This window comes from Bombus pyrosoma, linkage group LG14 (assembly GCF_014825855.1).
Source record: "Bombus pyrosoma isolate SC7728 linkage group LG14, ASM1482585v1, whole genome shotgun sequence".
Classification (NCBI taxonomy): domain Eukaryota; kingdom Metazoa; phylum Arthropoda; class Insecta; order Hymenoptera; family Apidae; genus Bombus; species Bombus pyrosoma.
The window spans coordinates 2,345,646-2,365,815 of NC_057783.1; the positions used below are offsets into that span (position 1 = coordinate 2,345,646).

Consider the following 20,170-nt stretch of genomic DNA (forward strand, 5'->3'; position numbering starts at 1 on the left):
AGCATAATCTTGTACATTATACTTATACTTGTACCTTTATTTATTTCAATATATTTTTCTATTACAAATTCATCCACTCGTTCTTCTGTCAGTCAATCTCAACACTTTCGCTCACCATCAACGACAGATTAAGATGGACACTGTAAACAATAATACAATGAAGAGAAACTGTCTCGATCTATGAACGAATACACACAGAAAAAATACACACATTGCGAATAAGCGTTTCTCGAATGGAATAATTTTCGTTCGTGTTATTTCGATAAAATAACATATTTTCAAGTATCTCATGTGGAATACGTATCCGACAGGATCTAACCTCAAAATGTTTGAGATGGAATGCTTGAAAGACGATGGTTCGAAATTGAAACGTTTCTGGTGGAAACTATAGAAGCCTGCGAGCGAAGCAGGTGAGAAAAAGGTAAGTAAAAAAAGAAGCACGAAGCCAGGATCGACGATGTAATAGATTATCGACGATTATCTTTCGCCTTAGGGGCGTATTATCAACGGCGGATGCTTCCTTGCAAGGATATGCGATGAAAGCGCGATAGAAAAAAAGATAAATTACCCCAGATATCGTGTTCTTCCTTTATCTTAGCCGACGTTGGTCCACAGATTCTTGTCAGAACGTTTTATCAATCTGACACGGCAAACAATCACCTACCAAAACGTTTCAATAAAATTTGCAAATCGAACGAGCAATCTTTTGAACTATCAATCGACCGAAGAGTAAGAACTGACGCGTTCACGAATTTTCACATCTCTCAGCTGCTGTGTACAGTTCAGAAAGTAATTGTCAGCTCAACTGGAAAATTTCTGACGATCGATGTCTCGCAAGTTATCATTTGACATAAAATTCGACTTCAAAATCGTGGTACCAGAAACGACCGAAAAATCAACTCGCTTTTGCCTCGCTTTTTATCCCAACTAAATTTTCAGATAAAACACAATGGACAAGCAATTGAAACACGTCAATGTAAGCGAGCAGTTGGGAGGAAAATTTTACGCGATACGAACAAGTGATCCTTAATTGTTGAGGTAGACTGATAAAGGAACAAGTGGATGAATTTGTAATAGAAAAATATATTGAAATAAGCATAGGTACATAGTGTATGCTGACGCAGATCTTGCTTGATGCAGCTCTTGCAATGTTGCAATACAATAGAAGAAGCTATGATAGGGAGCACGTTCATATATTTGTAGCAAAGGACATTAGCAAGAAGTTAGCCTTGGTGTGTAGCTCTAGCTGAAGGCTACAAGAAACAGCAATAGAAATCTACTTATAGCTCTTTTGTTTCTAGACCTTGTAACCCAATACATAATTCATATTTAAGGGCACAACAATATGCACCTCTCTTTATTTTGAATTTTGTTCACTACATTCTATTCTCTTCGAAACAGGTCATGGATATACAAAAGATAAGGTACAGAGTTTTTCTTGGAGTAAGTATTTCAACATTAATATTTAGAAAATTTATGTTTTTCTTCGTATTGATTATTAATAAATTATTGCTCGAAAATACGATTAATTGTAGTTAATTAGAGAAGTTTCGGAATTCAATTAACCGTGCAGAGTTTAGAAAGAACCTTAGAACGTTCTTGCTACAGTTTCTACTACTGTTTTTCATCCTCGCACATACGTTAAAACAAGTGCAACCGTAAAAATCAGTTTTGCCTGTGAATTGCATTCTATTCTCCGTTCGTTTCTCCTGCGTTCGCCTAAGCAACAGGAGCATCCAGTCCAGTGCTACAGATTGCTTCCGTTGCAATGAACGTACGCGAAATTAAATATTCATACGCTTGGAATTTCGCTACGACTGGCTAACAAGATTTACGATTCGACATGGTCATGTTCGCCCGAACTATGCGTATCGCGCCATTAAATTAACGACCAGAAGTTTCTTTATCATCGTAGACGTATTAACATAAAGGGTCACGTGTTCGTCTCGTACGCACGAGCAAGTTGCGAGAATACGCGGCTACGCTTTTCCAATTATTTTCCTATTCGTCGATCCACGTCACGACCCACGTCAGCTGCAATCTCTCGACCTGCTTGCGAATCTACGCTTGTACGTAGAACGAACGAGCGAAAAGCTTGCCAAATATTTTCTCTGCTACAGTCTATAACATTTGTTTCGTACGACAAAATTTTATTCTGTATCTTCGGCTTATTTTCTTCACGTAGGATCATTTTCTACCCAGTTGTACTACGATCGTCTCCACCCACTATAAATACGTTCAATGGTACAATTTAAATTTCCTAGATGTTTGTGAAGAAACGACTTGCTATTCTAATGAAATATCGTATAAATCCCTGTGATACCATTGTTTACGATTGTTTAACTTGTCGCTGCTGGTAGTAGCCGCCAATTAACCTTCAAAGGTAGCTGTAACTTTAAATAAAATAATTTAGAAAAAAGAGAAATAATTATTACCACGTTACGTACCTGGTTGACGTTTAATTGAATAAATCGCCGATATAAATTAATAGAAGCAACAAAATATCAAGTAATTGAAATCGATCGTAATCGAACGTGAGTATAGGTTAGGTTATGCATCGGGTAGGCAAAGTGATAAACACGCTACTGAAACTGCAGTCATCTAGCGAGAGCACAACTTTTCGTTAAAAATCGAAAAACGTTAACAAGAACGCAGAACGTACAAGCAAGTATCAGTGGCTGTTAGTGCGACAAGGAGCACTATATTGCGCGACGAGGACAGATATACTTCTCTCTCCAATCCTACGGAATATTCATCGATCACAGCATTTTTTGCGAAAAATTTAGACGATTTTAGAACCGCGGGACAAAGACTGGACATCAAACGAATTTCCTAGACGGTTCAGAATGTGAAAATTCATGAATTTTACCAGGGAAAAGCGTAATTAACAAATAACCGTGAAATTAGAAGGAGAAGTACGTCTATCCTTGTCGCACAATATAACTTTTCTTGTCTGTGACGTCACGTATGTCTGTCCTTTTCGCACGGTAGTGCGCTCCTTGTCTAATAGGAGTTGAGATACCTCCTCGTACATTCTATACTCCTGTTACTTTCTCGCAGTTTCAACCGGATCCGATAGATGGCAACATAGATCGTAGACAAAGAACGCATCACTGTACGACAATGAACAGATATGGAAATTAGTTGCACCTTTTCACCGCTACGTGGCGATAGTGTTTCAAGATCTATAAATCGATCAAATTTTTATTTCGAAAAAAGGTAATTAATAGAATTAATTTGTGGATTTGTGTACTGCACATCCCTCTAATTGGGGTCTCAACTTTCTTCTTAATGTAAGAAAAGAGTCTAATATTGTATAAGAAGGACAAATACAAATCTCGTTTCATAGGATGTATAGATAGGCATGGCGCTAGCCAGGCTAATTGTAATTTATTCCTCTTACGATTATTTTACTATTAATTCATGCGTTTGAATAACATTTATGTGTTTTCACTACAGATCGACGAAAATAACCTAATATTTATAAATGAAAGCGTACATATGACAACCAGGTTATGTAGAGAAATATGTTTAAGCGATTGATGCCTGTATTATTTAATGACAATTAATTAATTGATTCAGATAATCTTCATTAAGACATCGATAAGGTATGGAAATATCTCTCTGGGTATAAAAAGAAATAGCCAATCGATCCATATAGAATAATATTCTCATTTGATTTACGTTTACATTATTTAATAACACCTAATTTTAACTGATTTAGATAAGCTTTGGTAAGATTTTGATAAGCTATGTCTTTCTCTGGACTTTGTTGTGAAAAGAAATATTTAATTGACTCGTATAAAGCAACGTTCTCAGTTAATTTAAATATACTTTGTGTCATAATAATTAATTAATTAATCGATATAAGCTCTATTAAGTCTTCAATAAGGTATGGTGATATTCCAATTGATTTAAATCTATTTTATACAGTATTACACTTGACTAATTGATTTAAATAAGCTTCATTAATACTTGAATAAGGCATGGAACTATTTCTTCAGATGTTCTCGTGAAAAGAAATACTTAATCACGCCATGTAAAGGCATAAGACCCATAGAAGCATAAAGGCACGATGAACTGAGAGCGTGGAGTAGAAGTCGGAGATTAACGACGCGAAGGAAAAGCCGTGTTTCCAAATGACTGCGTTGCAACGGGGATTTACTACATTTGCTGCATCTATAATTATAGGTAATAAAGTCAGAGACGTGGAAACCAGAGCAGCATCGGACTGTTGCACGAAAATGTTCGTTATCGAGGCGGTTGCAAAAATTGCTTCCAGAAACTCGTGGCTGCGCCTCTTTCCGAGTATAAACCTACCGATTTCTCGCACAATTTTAATACCAACGCTTCCTAATAGGAGAGCTCGCGTTATTATCGAAAGTCAAACTTTCTCGAGCGTCTTTACTCGTTTCGTTGAATAGAAGCTACATAACAGGGAATTCCTAATTGAACTAAATATTAAAATTTTCCGCGTCATCAATTAGCGTAAAATGAAAGTCTGTGGCTCTTCCATCTGATCCTGATTATTGCTTCTTCTTATCTTTGCCAAATATAGTTTATGCTCGTGCAAACTAATGCAATTAGCTAGAATTGAAGAAATGGTGTTCGTGAAAAATCAGAATTTAATTGTAATATTTATATAAAATTCTTCTGATAATACGGAATATATGGATTACTTAGAAGCCACGATTTCGAACGAGATAACAATCGAAAGATAATAATCTATTAGTTATAACCACTATTAGTATAACCATCGTTAGACATAAATATCCAACGATCTGTTTTTCCAAATTTATCTCACTGTCACGAAGATCTCAATGGAGGAATAAAAATTATTGTAAAATACGAAAAGAGAAGAGAATTCAAAACATCAAAATTTCCGATTATATCCATTCATTGGTCTCCAATGGCATAGCTCATGATTATTCGAGCGGTGCTAGAAAATGTCACGAACATATGGGAAACGATTATTTAGAAGGAACGACACGATGAAAGAAGTCAGCTTATTTTTTATTCACCATCCCCACAGGGACAATTCTCTGTCGATATTTATCGAGCATGTTTCTTACGACGTAGAAAAAGTCACGATTAAAATTATTGTTCTTAGAAAAGGAATTCCCTGACGGGGAAGCAAATAAATGTTTTTGCAAGGGTCTCCACGGGAACCCGCGCGATCGTGTAAAATTTTTATTTTAATCGTTTGTTTGTAGATAATTCCAACATCGAAGAACACCGTCATCGCGTGGCTTTTATTTATTAATTATTTATTAATAATTCCACCGGGAGCATCTTGTCTAATTGACACGATAATTATTCATATCGGTTGAATTGTGTGAAATTATGAAATTATGCGAAACGTGATCATTTTCACGCAATTATTAAGAACTTTTTATTCGTGATAGTTTGAGAAAGTACGATGTATATAGGATGATTTGTTGAACGTTTTGAACTCTAGTACATATAATCTTTGCATATTTTCCGATCTAATCACGTTTTCCTTTCTTTTAAAAGGTTTCCTAATTTTGGGACGAATCTTCATTTAATACATAGTTAATTACAGCTTTTTCATATTATTTTTTCCAAGGTAGAAAATTTCTTAACGGAAAAATTGAGTTGGACTAGAGATGGACCAAGATTTCGTATTATTATTTAATTTAAAAATATCCAGGAGCAAAAAATATAGAAAGGTAATATATTACATTCAATATTAATCTCATGTCATCTTTTTCTTTTATCATAATTGTTTCCTCTGAGGTCAATCCATCCGCAAGGGTTTATGATGAAAGCGTGTCGCGCTCGTGCAAACGATTAATTCTATTCCCAGTGGTATGAAACTTGCGGTGAGCTCCATTATTACGGCAAACATAGTATTTTCCACGGTGGAAAATCCCTTAGGAGGTATTTTTCACGGAACTATGTAGGTACCAGAAACATTAATAATTCAGAGAAAGCCATTGTCGACTGCAACATTTTTAACTAGGCTTTTAAAACACTACTTATATCCCAACATTTTTCACGTTCATATTTTTATATAAAAATTTGATAAAATTTGTCTCAGAAATTATATAATTCTATGCACACAGATAATTCAATAAATTCAATAATTAGATCTATTTAAATTTCATCGAGACTGCGAATAGAAATCTTGTATGCAAATTACTATGAGTAGGTGGTCTTCTCATTTCGTATTCGATCATTCGAAGAATGACAAACAAATCATTAGTGAAATATTCGATATCGTCAGCCTAGCGATGTTTCAGTGAATCGACCAAATTTCACTTTTCAGAGAACCTTAATTTCCATAAAAGGAAATTCTGAAGCTTGACATCGATTTCAAGGTGCATTTCTCAAAGATGGGGCTTCGGAAACCCTTGAATATACCTGTCTAATGAAATGTAACAGAAATCTACACAATATTAGGGTGAAAATCATGAGGCTAACGTGGTTGTTTTATTATGCTAATATAACGTGGCTTGACATCGTGTTTCAATTGATTTTTCTTCGCGGGTAACGTACAATAGTATAAATAGTTTATCCAATGTGGAATTATCTTCCATTTCCTTGAATTTCGAATAAGGAGATTTATGAAATTTACTCAAGTCTTTAAGATGCTGAAGTTACTCAAAGAAATTCGTTGCGATACCGTAATGGAGATAATTATTAAAACAGAATTGTAATGGACACAAGGAATGGATGTAAAAATTAAAGAGACGTGAAAAACAATTCTCTAAAATGTTTTGAAAAGAGCACACGTATTTTTTTATCCTCATTTAATTTACAATCTATTACAAAATAAAAATAAACAATGTCAAACAGTATTGGCACACTTACAGTCTTATAACGAACGAAATGTACAGAGATAAAATGAAATGACGTAGAATAACTCCATTTGACGCTGCAGCATTTGAATAAGAATTCGGAACAAAAATTCGCTGGCATCGTTTGGATAATTAAATATCTTGAATATTTTTTTCTTTGTCTAAGCATACACGGTGAAGTTTGAGCACCAATGAGAGGAACATTTTTTCCATTTCTTGTAAGTATCATGCAGAGATCTTTTATCCTCTCTTTCATTTCGTCAGATATCATGCTGACATTTAATAAAATACAGCATTTTTATGTAACTTTTAAAATTTTCTTGAAATAGACGTGGTCAGAAATCTTCAACCAAGTCGTGATTATGAGTGGATTTCATTAAAGAAATAAAAAATACTCAGTATAGCGGTTTGCAATAGAAGAAAAATTATATAGCAATGTAACTTCCTTGACACAGAACAATCAAAATTATAGGATGGTTTGAATCGTTTGTTTGATTACTCTTTACAGAAAGAAAGAATTTTTTAATTGGAAATTAAAATTATACATATCTTTACTCAAATTCTCCTTATTTAAAATGTAACAAACACTATTTAACCAAAATTAACAAACAAGAATAATGAAAGAGTGAGCTAATTTTCAAGCCATTAGATTTTGGTGTACAAACCATTTTTAGTAATCCTCTATCGATATTTTGAGAAACCATTGTTTACATTTATTTTACTTACTTACAGACTGAGGATATTATCGAATAATAAGATCAATATCAAACAATGATTATTTCGATTTTTATCCACTGCATGCCATTCTGTGCAACGTAGCAAATTGGAAAAGCACTTTACTAGAAAATTCGTGGAAAGCATCGAGCTAGGATTGAAAATCAATGCGCTGGTTTATTGCTCACTCCAATTTCGGTGCGTCTTCTTCAAGGAATCCAATGATCTTTGTAATAACCACGGAGTCTGTTCTCGCGAAATTCGTGGTTTTCCCTGTCTTGACCATACTAGGACTATGCTCGAACTTATCTTGGTACCATAACCGAGGTTTATGCGCCTCCGTTACCTCGCCAGCTCCCGTATTCGTGATACTTGCTCGCTGACTGCGCTTCATAACAGAGACGATGCGTTTTACTATTATTGGTTCTATTTTTTGCTTTTCCTCTCTTCTTTTTTAAACTATCCAATTCCAAGAACAACTAAAAAATAGTCTCATTATCGTTAACATATCAATATTCGTTACAGCAATACTTACGTACAATTTGATCTCGATGTAATCTCTATGTGGATATTTTTTGAAAATTAATTTAGACAGTTTTTAAAATCGTTGAAACCGTGTATAGAGTAGATAGAGAAAGATGAGAAAATGAATACAGCGTTTTTCAACTTTTACCTAAAATATTGGAATATGTAAGCGTATCTTCGTATTCTTTCCTTGTATTATCTTTGCAATCACAGTCAAAATTCTATGTATGTATATGTATATTGATTTAGGAGAGTTACAAATAATATTAATTCCTCTAGGATTCGAACAACGAATTTATTTACAAGCTATCAAACTGTTTGAAGCAATCTTTGATGATTGTGATTCAGTTAACACAAAGTAAATAAATAAATTAAAATGTACTTTAAAAATGGAAATAATACTCGCTACTTTGTTGAATATGCTCTCAATAAAACGAACAAATGAGATTCGTCATTCACTAAACAAAAAATTGTAGTCTTACACTACATATTTCTCTCGAAGGAATTTCTCAGTAGTGTATCAATAGCTATCCCATAGACACGTTAATGCGAGAAACACTTAAATCGAATGCTACCGAGAAGCTGATTACTTTACGAGGAACTTTTCACGGAATACACACGCATTTACAATTTCCTTATAGCGAAAACGGCTAACTAGTTGATATTTCCTTTTACCAATAATCGAATATTCATCTCGGAGAAAGCGAATACGAAATCTTAATTATAAGTAATCATTCCAAGATGGATGTCCAATCGCGACGGTGACATTTTACATTCGTTAAGTTACATTTTAACCACAGGAGTGCCATTTGTTGCATTAACGTCTCATTAACCGGTGAAAGTTCGCCGCTACACATTTTTTTCGTCTTTCCGAAAGCGATGCCACCTGCTGTTTCGTCCCTAGGACCAGCGACTTCATTATTCTAAGCTTTCTTTTTCTTATAAAATCATTTCCCTTTCCCGATTTTTCATCCTAAATCGTTTCATACGCTTTAAGAATCGCAAAGTGATATCTAGTAATATTTTATCTGGTAATTAACTTAGTAATACTAGAGTAAACAATATACAAAATTTCTTTTCACTATTTTGTGCTTTGAAGAAACCTTCCAAAACTAAATTATATCAATAATACAAACGTTTACCTTAATCTTTCTTTCCCATGATATTAGACGAGTACCACGTTTCAATTATTTATAATTCTTTAAGGGAAATAATCGTAATTAACCTAATTAGATGAACTTTTTTAATCTCCTTAAGAGAGTTAACATTATATACATATAGCATATGTCTCAAATAGACAAAGTTTCTAATCTCATTTTATATGCATTCTTTTTCATTTTGTAAATATAGATCATTTTATATATTCCCAACATATTGAAGATATTACAGTTTTCGATTTTCAGTCGTTCGAATTTCTTTCAAAATTCTTGTAGACCCTTTTCAGGGATACGAGAAAGATTGTCTTGTGTCTGGCAGAGGGTTCACTTTCACGGCTATTCAAGGCATAACGTACGTTTTGGTTCGTCGAAAATTCTTAAATGCACATAAATTGCCAGAACATAGAAGCACAATGGTATCATTAGGGTATCGTTGACTTTTATTCCGTTAATTTATTCTGACAAGCGTGAACGTTTCATGTGGCTGCTGTTTAGTGTTTAGATCCTGAATAGTCTCGTTTACGTTAAGTTATACCTCCTACAACCATACAACATTTGATTATTGTTTACCACGTGATAAATCACCGTATATTACGAGTATTTTTTATTGTCATATGTTTTAGAGATTTTAGGGTAGATCCTTTGGTTTAATTTACTTTGTATTTTCTTATACGTATGCCTTTTAAACTTTCCTTTCTTTACTCGTTAATAAAATAAAATTCAAGTATTAAGATAAGAGAATTATTTAACATAGACTACAAAGTTCATATTTCATTGATCCTTATAAAAAAATTTCTAAAATGTTACTAGGATCTAATAACAAATTATTAAATTATGATGATTACATACTGTGTGATAAATTAACTATAGATCCTAATAAAAAAAATGTCTAAAATGTTACTAGGATCTAATAACAAATTATTAAATTATGATGATTACATACTGTGTGATTGATTAACTGTAGATAGGTATAAAATCTTTGTTTCTGAAACCGCTTCGAAGTAAAATAATTATAATATATGTATGTTAAATATTAATTTCATAGTTTTTAATTATTATGTGTTACTGACTACATATACCTATATATAAATACATATCATGCTAGGTATAAAACACTAAGTATGAAATCTGTATCAGAAGCAATGTTCGTGTTCATCGCGATTTACGTTAGCCTAATAGCACGCAATCATTATAGAACAGAGGTATCGTGAACTAAATTCGCGTTTCCTCCTATCTTTTTGATTTTTAATCAAATGTATCATAACATCAAGAGTCGCACCGTTATTTACCCTGCCTAGTAAACTAGTTTTGCGTGATGCTTTCTGGTATCAAACAAAACAAATGAGAATTTACGCCAAGTAAAAAGGTTTCGGAATCTTTACGTTCATATGTAAAATTAATAGTAAGAAAAATGTTTTGCCTATTCTGAAATCAATCTTCATTTTTCCAATATTATGGAAGTCAGTCAAACTTCGCTGTTGTTTCAATTCTTGTATGATGTATAACTTTATGATAACAGCCAGATGAGGAAGGAGAAAAATATTTTTAAATTGAAAAAACACACCATTGTACAAAAATATATTTCAATTTTGTTATTTTAATATTTACAGAAATTCAAATGAATATTGTACACGAAATTAACTATATATATATATATATATATAGTTGGTTGGTTTCATATATATATATGTATATATACTTTTACTTACTTTTAACTTAAAACTCTATACTTTTACTTAAAACTCTATACTCAGATTTCCCATTAAAGACGATAAATCATACATATTTGTGTCACTTAGTAACTTCCGCATAGATATCTGTTCGTTTAAAGTTGTTACAGAATTTTTAAATATATGTTTCCATTCAATATCGTCAATTTCATTTAAAGAACATATTATAACTTCATTTACTTCATCTTGTACAGAACAGCATGCCATAGACTGAAAAACAGACTTTAGGTCGCTCTTCACTTTCTGTTTGATATTTCCATCTCTACTAACTAAATTTAAAATAAAAAATCCATCATTCATTAAACATTCTGCAACTGATTTTATAATAGGCATCTCTAGAAACTGTTTAGGTGGACAACTCATTCCAACTGTATTATCTTTACTGTCTACATCAAAAAGTATAGCTTTGTATCTTTTGCCATTCGATGTACTGTCTTTGATAATTTGAATACCATCCGCAATTTCAACCTTCATTCTATTGTCAAGAATGAGACCAAAATAGTCAGTGGCGACTTTTAACATCTTCTCATCGATTTCAACTGCTGTAATTCGTAACTGCAGAATTACAAATATATATGTTATTAAATATTTGTAACAATGTGATTAAAAAAAATTAAATTCAAACATGTAGTACACATATATACCTTAGGAAAACAATTATATAAAAATGTGCACAATCCACCTCCACCTAAACCTATGATCATTATCTCGTCACATTCTTTAATATTTATTGCAGCACTAACACCAATGCTCATATATACATGATGATTACACGCTAAAAATCCTGAATCAACAACTTTTTTCATTTTACCTCGTCTAGATTTAGCTAAAAAGAATTATTTATAAATTAAAAACATTGTGCGGTAAGATGATTCTGATGAAACAATAAGAAGTAAAATTGTATACCTTGTTTAAGACGAGCTTCACTCTGAACAACATATGGATTATTTAGAAAAATTAATCTCCTAAATTCACTACCATCTCTTTCAATCTCTTCAACAACGAAAGGACCACTCAAATTGCTCTTTCCTTCAAAACATATCGTTCTGACCCCAACATCTGAACCCAGTGATAAAAATGGAATATCATTTTTTCCAGACAAGCCTTCTGGTGCTAGATTCAAAATACAATCTTCAATTTCACTTTTTACAGCTTCCCAATTTTCAAATTTGTGTTCCCTGCATAGTGTAACAATAGCAAGTCTATCACGTTGGGAGCTCTTAAGAACCTGTTGTCTACCTTCTTTTGTACTAAATAGCCAATCTGTTTCCCTAACAGAATAAAGAATTTAAGCTTTGTCTCAATTTCATCTTTGGAATCATTAAATATGTACTTATACTAAACATAAACTCACTTTCCTTGTGGTACTATAAAAGCTGCATAGCTTTTTGTACCGTGTACCTTGGGCTGATCTAAAACGTAGATTGTATAACGTGGATGTTTGTTATCAGGAGAATGTAAATTTAGTGAGATTTCTCCAATATCAGCCACACTACGCTTTTGAAGACTATTAAATATAAATGCAGATTGTTGTGCTGAAAGTATAGCTGATATCATTTCATCTACTGATGATAATCGTCTTGGTGCACCATCAACTAGTACTACTTCTAGAACCTATTGTAATTATACAATATTTATTTTAGAAAGAAATTGTTAAAATAGACATCAGTGAAATATTATCAATTACATTATAAGAATCTGATAATTTAAATATAAATTTAATATTATTAAAAATAAGCAACTTACTTTCTAATAATATAAACATGAACATAAACATAAACATAATATAAACATAAAACTCACAGTCTGTGACAAATTTATAATCTTTGTAGCAATTACTGCAAAAACTGGGATTGAACTTCCATCTTCAAGGCGTGTTTTTTCTTCTGCTTCATGACAACGTACTATACGAAACATGAACCCAACATTTGGAAAATAAGATAAAAGTTGCCTTAAAATATATTCCTGTAATAATGAGATGCATATGTATCTGCCGCCATTGCGTAGAATTCTTGTAATTTCCTAAAAATTATTATATAGTAAGATATATTATTACTTTACTAAGATATATTAAAAAGTATAGTGCATATATACATTGTAAATAAAACATGGTGGAAACATGATTTACTCATTACTTAATATATATGGTGTACCTTAAAATATCTGTTAATATTAGATATTGTTCCTTCTTTAGTATCTGGCATAAGAGCATCTAAAGTACCTTTATCCAAAACAACACTAAATGTATTGTCAGCATATGCCATTTGCGTAGCATCCATGTGTTCATAAACTAATTGTGGTCTCATAGTTGCATTAATATCACGCATTTGTTTAATAACAATATGTGATATATCAATATTAGTAATATTTCTGCAATTAAGAATAAAATTAAAAATAATATTACTAAAGATTAACCAACATTACCTCTTATAGGAAAAGCAGTTGTACAAAAAATGACAATCTTAAACAAAATGATTCTGCTTTAAATTTATGAATAAGGTCAACATGATTAAAGATCTCATACCTGTACCCAGCATCATACAAACACATGCTAACAGTAGAATTGCCACAACCGACAATTAAAATATTGTCTTTCACCTTGATGTACTTCAAAAATATACCACATAATTCTGGATATTCTCCATACCTAAATAAAAAGGAAGATTCATATATATGTAAAGCAAATGTGTGTTTAATACTAAATTGTGAACATGCCATTAATAAGTAAGACATACCATTCAAAGTTTTTTTTACCACGTTTCTTGAAAAACGTGTTCCAATATTCAACTTGGCTAAATTCTTCGTGCGTTTTTGGTAATATATTCATATTTTCTATGTTTTAATTATATTTACAAATTGGACAACATACAAACAAAATACAGTTAAGTACCCTTTTAAATTAATCCAAGAACAACAATCGTCAACCACAAACCCTAGAAAATATTACATATTAAAGGTTGTTAAATCATAAATGTATTACATTTAATATATTTCGTTTCGTATCATGTTTTCAATTACAAATTATGTTTATATTTACATTAAATAATGTTATCGTTCCATATCATTGTAATGATGTATTGAATTGAATATTACACACTGTATGTAGGTTATTTACAGATATATACATAAATAAATGTATAATTATAACGTATAATTATATATTTCTATTTTCAAAAATTAATAAGATATTTGTAATGCATTTATTTTTAAATATAAGAATTATTTCATTTAAATTTTATAATGGCATTTCTATGTAAAAATGTCATTAAAGGCAGACTTACATTGAGGTTAGATTTGCGACGATTATATACGATTTACCGCAGATACTTTCTGCTTTACTATATGTTAAAATAACATACAAGAATATATTGAATGACATATAGATATAACTAATCTTTTATAAAAAATGAAGATGGATTTTGGATAAATGAAGAACGTTTAAACATTTTATTTCATTCTCAAAACATGATAATTTATTGATAGGGATTAAAATTTGAGTAGATCCGTAAATATAAACTAAGATAAGTAGAGAGATTGCTAAAGTAAAGTCACGGACCTGGTTCTCATATATATATATACTCCTCTGATTAATTGCATTCAGACAAATTCAAATTAAAAATTTTTTTTTAATGTATAGGAATATAGGTTGGAGAAAAAGAAGGGTATGGAGGAAGAAAGGCAAAAAGAAATGTTTCGTCCATCTAAGAGTGCTGGATTAGAACCAGGTTCTATCAGAGGCAAAACCTGGTAGAGGACACATCAGTAAAGCTACCTTTTTAAATACAATTGAAGTTACTATCAGCTTAATAAATGTTTATTATGAGAATTGTATTTATCTTATGATAATAATAAAAAGCGGACAAAACTTGTAACATGTCAATTTATTACAAACAAAGTCAATACATTAGTATGTACAACTACTCTGACACATTTAATATATATGTACATTATGTATAAATAATATGCACACACATTCATGACTCACATTCATATATATCGTCAATACGAAAGCTCCTTCTTTTGTTTGAATATGTAAATGTAAACAATGCTCTCATTTCTAAATGATTGATAAAAATAAAATACAAAGAAAATATGTATTACATTACATTTTAATTAAAGGATACATGCACAGCCTAAAACAAGAAGCAATTCAATGTATTCTATCACCATGGAAAATATATTTGCTATGTAATACCTGGTAATGTCCACTGGAACTAAATCCCCTTTAGAACTTTAAGTTATAAAGCTTTGGTCTAAATTCTCCATGTAAATATTTAGTTTCAGCTTTTACATAAAAATAACACCTCTTATAACATTTACATAGAAGTATGTATATACACAAACTGCATATTTTTTTTTAGTTGTAATAGATTTACACGTTATAATCTGATGTAATATAAAACTTGTTATGTATGCAACATTTCCTATATGTTTAGAATAGATCATATTTTAATAGTAAAGAATTAAAAGTTAAAATGAAAATTGTCATTTTATCTTTTGCAACATTACAAGATATATACTATTGTAATTTAATATAAAAAAAGGTTGAATACTTTTAATGTGAATAAAATGTAGTCAGTATAATTAATACAATTTATCTATCTCACTATCCTGATATTGAGTTACCTGTAAGCATATTTCCAGCTGTAATGATTTATGTGAATTTTTACAAGAGAAAATATTAAATACTAAATTACTTCAGTAAGAATAGTAATTTAATCTTATTTGAATTGATATATTTATTATGAGAACTTTTGCTTTCTTTTTCAACAAATTAATCCTTAACTATAAAACATTAAAAATTAACCAATTCCAATATATCTGAGTAATTGATAAATAATTTCTAAAGGGGACTGAAAGTTATCCTACAATTGTAAAGAGGACTTCTTATAACTGTATGTTTATATTAAAGAATGGTATCTACATGGAAAATGAATGCTTCATTGAAGCATTGAAAATGATGGTCTTCTTTCATATATAATAAAAAATCTGAGTAAGCATGACATGCTCAACAATCACTCTCAACACTATCAACTATCATGATAATCAGTATTGCACTCAGTTAGAATTAGTGACAATGAGTTTCAGAAGTTTGAGAAATAGCCCCCTGTGGTGCTTAAACTGGTGACGGGCGACATGGCCCCAGAAGTCTGTACTTCTTATTCAATTAAGAAAAGCTATCTTTTTAGTATTACAGACGAAGTAAACAAGACATATAAAAGATAAGAAACAAAAAATAACCTAGCAGTAGAAAATTTTGATGAATGATAAATAAAAAGAATTTGAACTTTAACAACAAAAAGAATATTTTTTTATCAAATACCAAAATTAAATAAATAGTAGAGTATTGTCATAAATAAAATAGATATTTAGAAAAAACCTTGAACGAATGATATAATAAATGAAGAATAAGATGATAAAAAAATGGTTTATTTGTCAATGTCATAAAAATATGAAAATGAATAAATCAGAAACAAATCTCTCATTTTTAACGAAATTAAGAATAAGTATTTGAGATGAAATAAAATATTTGGAAGTATTCCAAAAGAAAATGACTAGTATGCTGGAAAGAACTGTTCAAAAACCTAGTTAAGATTAAATTTAGATTTAAAATTGGAATACCTGGAGATTTGTGAAATAATTGATAATAAAATTATTTGTAAAGTTGGGAATAACAAATTACATATCAATCAACAACATAATAAGGCATATGAAAATATTGAGTCAATTATAACAAATTATAGGAAAAAGCTAAAATAATCATGTTTCCAAAATTTCTCAGTTTTATCCCGTCACCAATGCTTTATTTTACTCTGCAACGAGTTCTAGTTTTCAATGTTTTATGAATGTTATATTCAACAAAATACAAACCTTTAACATGCAAATATTGTATTCAAAAAGATGTTTGAATATAAATATTTTGAACCGATCAAATGCTCTGGCAGTTAAACGCTTTATTCTTAATATTTACGTCATTTATCTTAAACCTTAAATTATCAAATCATTTAATGATATAATCCATGGTGAAAGAATTATAAAATTTTATAACTTCTGTCAGAGTAAATATAATAAAATTCTTTGAATATTCTCTTGACTAAATAAAAATTGATATTTGTTAAGTATTGTCATTTTAGCAATAAATTATTTCTCATAATAATTTTACTCCTAAAGTTGTGAAAACAATTATGAATCTAATAATTTTGTAGCTTAAGTAAGTATAATATCCAAATTAGTAGACTTTGTCCTATATGCATTTTTTTAAACATAAGAGAAACACAAGAGTATTTGGTTTAACATTGGTATTTGTCAAAAAGTATCATCTATGATATGAAAGAATAGTTGTAACCCAAAGAAGCCGTTGCCAAATCCAACGTGGTATTCTGCAAGGTCCAAGACTAGCCATTGCACTGGCTATATGACGTAGCCAGTCACGAATACCCCGTGGTGCATGGCCCCCATTGACATAGAGGACATACGTAAAACCATCTTTACATTTGCCATGAATTACATAATAATATGGTAAAAAACTATGTAATCGAAAGTGACATCTTTGATAAAACAATATAGCTGGTGCATTGCTGGATAATACATGCAGGAAGACTGCTTTTACGGAAGAACGTTCTGGAGCAGTGACATGTGCTAATAATTGTTCCAATAATAATGATGCAATCCCATTTCTTCTATACGCACGACGGACACCTAAGCTAAGAATGTAACCCACTAAGCAATCATTTCCTAAGCTTGAACACAAAATACCACGATCTTCTGTGTTCAACTTAGCATAAGGCTTTATTTCTGCAACAATGAGTCCAATTATTACTCCACCATATACAGCTGCAAGTGCATAAAACCGTGAGGAACTTGTTATATCTTCATACCACGAATAAGGATAATCTATGACAAAATAAATTAATGCTTTAATATAAGTGACTTTTGATATTATCTTTAATACAAGATGAATAATTTATAAAATTAACATGTAATAACATGCATAGTTATATTAAATTTTTGATAATTTTTTGTTATTTAATAAAATAATTTATAACATATTTATTAATTAATCCTTTATGGCCTTATTCTAGTTCAAAGATATATGTGTATGTATAATATAATTTTTAACATTTTTTATTTATTTATAAATTATTATCATGCTTTAAAATACATATGTACTTCTTCTCTTTGACAAGTATATTATTTTGTATTTTATTAAAAAGTGAATAAAATATGATAAAACATTTAAATTTATAAAGTATTATATTCTCAAATGATAAAAAATATACATTATGAATAGATGTAATAAGTTCTATTATTATTGTTCTATATTTACTTTTTAATTAATGTTAGCTGCTAATTATTATCATACTTGTATAGAAATAAAACTAATAAGGCTTATTACTAAATAAAAATTGAACTAAAAGCAAATGGTTGGTTATCAAATTGATAAGTACTGATAAGATACAGTGGTAAAAGATAATAAAGATAAATATTATTAATTATATAAACTATTACTATTATATATAAGTTTTATATCCAGTTCCATATGAGTTTATGAATAAATAACATAAAATATGCAAACAGACTCATATCTTATAATTCAAATAAAAGAAACTATTTGAAAAATTGTTTGATGTCATCATTATACATATAATAGTAATAATAGAATATGATATTATATATGTTACAAATACTTGCCAAAATCGTATATGGTAAAACAATTAAACAAAAGCAAATTAAGCAAATAATTTCAGAATAAATTTGTTTAGAAGCAAAATATAACAAAAAGAGTATGTTTCTATAAATCCAAATATATAAAGAAAAAACTAGATAAAGCACCATTTAACATTTCTTTTATTTAATATTTATAATGTCTAATAAATTTATAACACTAATAAACTACAATTGCATTAAAAATAAATATTTTTAACCACATTAGATACATATATTATAAGTTAAAAAATAATATACTTTATTATTGGTATTACTTCCTTATTTAAAATAATTTGACATGATACTTATACTTGATACTTATAATTTAATGGATTTAATAAATAAACTAAAAATATAAAGCAAAGCATTAAATCAAACACACTTTATGCCAAAAGAATTGTAAATGACTTATTCAACTAACATACAAAAGCCAAATAATGAATGATTAAGGCCTCATTATTCTAAATACGAACCTCACTTACATCTGAACATAAAGATTATTATTTTGAAAAAATAGATAATTAAGAAAACTATGAAATTCTCCTCTCTTAATGCCAGAATTAATGCCAAATCAATCTCTTTTTAAAGAGTAATCCTTGAAACATTTACATATTTGGTATAATACTTTGTTGGAACTGGAATGTTATGACAATTGAGTTAGCAGCCATGGATCAGAAATAATACAGAAATATTGTATTAACTGAGTTCAAGGAAACTAAATATAAAACCAGAAAGGATTAATTACAAGTGAGAAACAAGTGTAAATTACTCTTTATATGAGGTGTTTGTAAGATTTAATTTTAAAACTGATGGGAAACTTCGTACCAATGGGGAACCAATCTTGACAAAGTGCCCGTACTTCCTCCAAATCATCTGGACACAGGAAACGTAACTGGACATCACCCAGAACACACAAAGGTACAGTTGCCGGTATCACGGAAGTCTTTTGCTCATTAGATAAATTTCTTGTGGTATTTTCATCCGTGTATTTATGCTTGTTTTCTTGAGATATTTTGAAGTCACTTTTCTCGATTTCCGGTAAAATGAGATATCGATTAAAAGATACGGCCATCACGCCACAACTTTTCTACCATTTCATTAGTCATTTCTTGTACAATGTCAAGCATGTCACGTTGGATGTAATCGTTTGCTAGTAAACATATTGAAATCTGCCGACATTTTGTTTCCCTCTCTATAACTCCCTATTGTCATCTCTTTCCTACTCACTCGTTTACCTCTTTCTTTTCTCTCGAACCATCTGTCTTTTTCACCTTTGATTTCTAAGATTTAAACACAATCATAATATGACTCTTTAAATTTTTTGTAAAAAAAATTTTGTCTTATAAAAAGATACAACAAAAACTCTTCTAAATATCAATTTAATGAATAATTTTATCGTCGTTTGAAACTTTAAGAAAAATGATTATTGTAATGTATACGTATAGATATGTATGCGTATAAAAAACCTTTAGAAAATTCAAATTTTGTATCTTTATTAATTCATATTCAAAAACAA

General features: G+C 30.3%; 2 protein-coding genes and 3 long non-coding RNA genes across 12 annotated transcripts; 2 read left to right on the forward strand and 3 right to left on the reverse strand.

The window, feature by feature from the left end:
- The first annotated feature begins 168 nt into the window (after positions 1 to 168).
- Positions 169 to 8,449, forward strand: LOC122574949. Of its 6 annotated transcripts, none has more exons than XR_006319254.1 (7): positions 2,384 to 2,534; positions 3,061 to 3,219; positions 3,460 to 3,608; positions 3,725 to 3,892; positions 4,005 to 5,690; positions 5,758 to 7,039; positions 7,151 to 8,449. It is a non-coding gene; the product is annotated as an uncharacterized LOC122574949 (long non-coding RNA). The 6 variants fall into 6 exon arrangements; XR_006319255.1 differs by having other exon boundaries at positions 7,554 to 8,449; XR_006319253.1 differs by lacking the exon at positions 7,151 to 8,449 and having other exon boundaries at positions 5,758 to 5,920; positions 6,290 to 6,726.
- LOC122574950 lies at positions 1,064 to 3,012 on the reverse strand. The gene is made up of 2 exons (XR_006319258.1): positions 2,448 to 3,012; positions 1,064 to 2,393 (listed from the first exon to the last, which is right to left on the reverse strand). It is a non-coding gene; the product is annotated as an uncharacterized LOC122574950 (long non-coding RNA).
- Positions 8,450 to 10,810: 2,361 nt separating the features above from the next.
- Positions 10,811 to 19,617, reverse strand: LOC122574943 (eEF1A lysine and N-terminal methyltransferase homolog). Of its 3 annotated transcripts, none has more exons than XM_043743214.1 (9): positions 19,480 to 19,617; positions 13,683 to 13,880; positions 13,472 to 13,594; positions 13,101 to 13,317; positions 12,751 to 12,969; positions 12,302 to 12,561; positions 11,854 to 12,218; positions 11,592 to 11,773; positions 10,811 to 11,502 (listed from the first exon to the last, which is right to left on the reverse strand). In XM_043743214.1, the coding sequence occupies exons 2-9, from the start codon at positions 13,772 to 13,774 to the stop codon at positions 10,954 to 10,956; spliced, it is 2,007 nt and encodes a 668-aa protein (XP_043599149.1). In that variant the 5' UTR covers positions 13,775 to 13,880; positions 19,480 to 19,617; the 3' UTR covers positions 10,811 to 10,953. The 3 variants fall into 3 exon arrangements, with proteins under 3 accessions (XP_043599149.1, XP_043599147.1, XP_043599148.1); XM_043743212.1 differs by lacking the exon at positions 19,480 to 19,617 and adding an exon at positions 14,229 to 14,589; XM_043743213.1 differs by lacking the exon at positions 19,480 to 19,617 and adding an exon at positions 13,985 to 14,217.
- LOC122574952 lies at positions 13,691 to 14,819 on the forward strand. The gene is made up of 2 exons (XR_006319261.1): positions 13,691 to 13,828; positions 14,585 to 14,819. It is a non-coding gene; the product is annotated as an uncharacterized LOC122574952 (long non-coding RNA).
- LOC122574947 (N-alpha-acetyltransferase 60) lies at positions 16,380 to 19,870 on the reverse strand. Its single transcript, XM_043743221.1, has 2 exons — positions 19,480 to 19,870; positions 16,380 to 17,841 (listed from the first exon to the last, which is right to left on the reverse strand). The coding sequence occupies exons 1-2, from the start codon at positions 19,724 to 19,726 to the stop codon at positions 17,264 to 17,266; spliced, it is 825 nt and encodes a 274-aa protein (XP_043599156.1). The 5' UTR covers positions 19,727 to 19,870; the 3' UTR covers positions 16,380 to 17,263.
- Between the last annotated feature and the right edge of the window lie 300 nt (positions 19,871 to 20,170).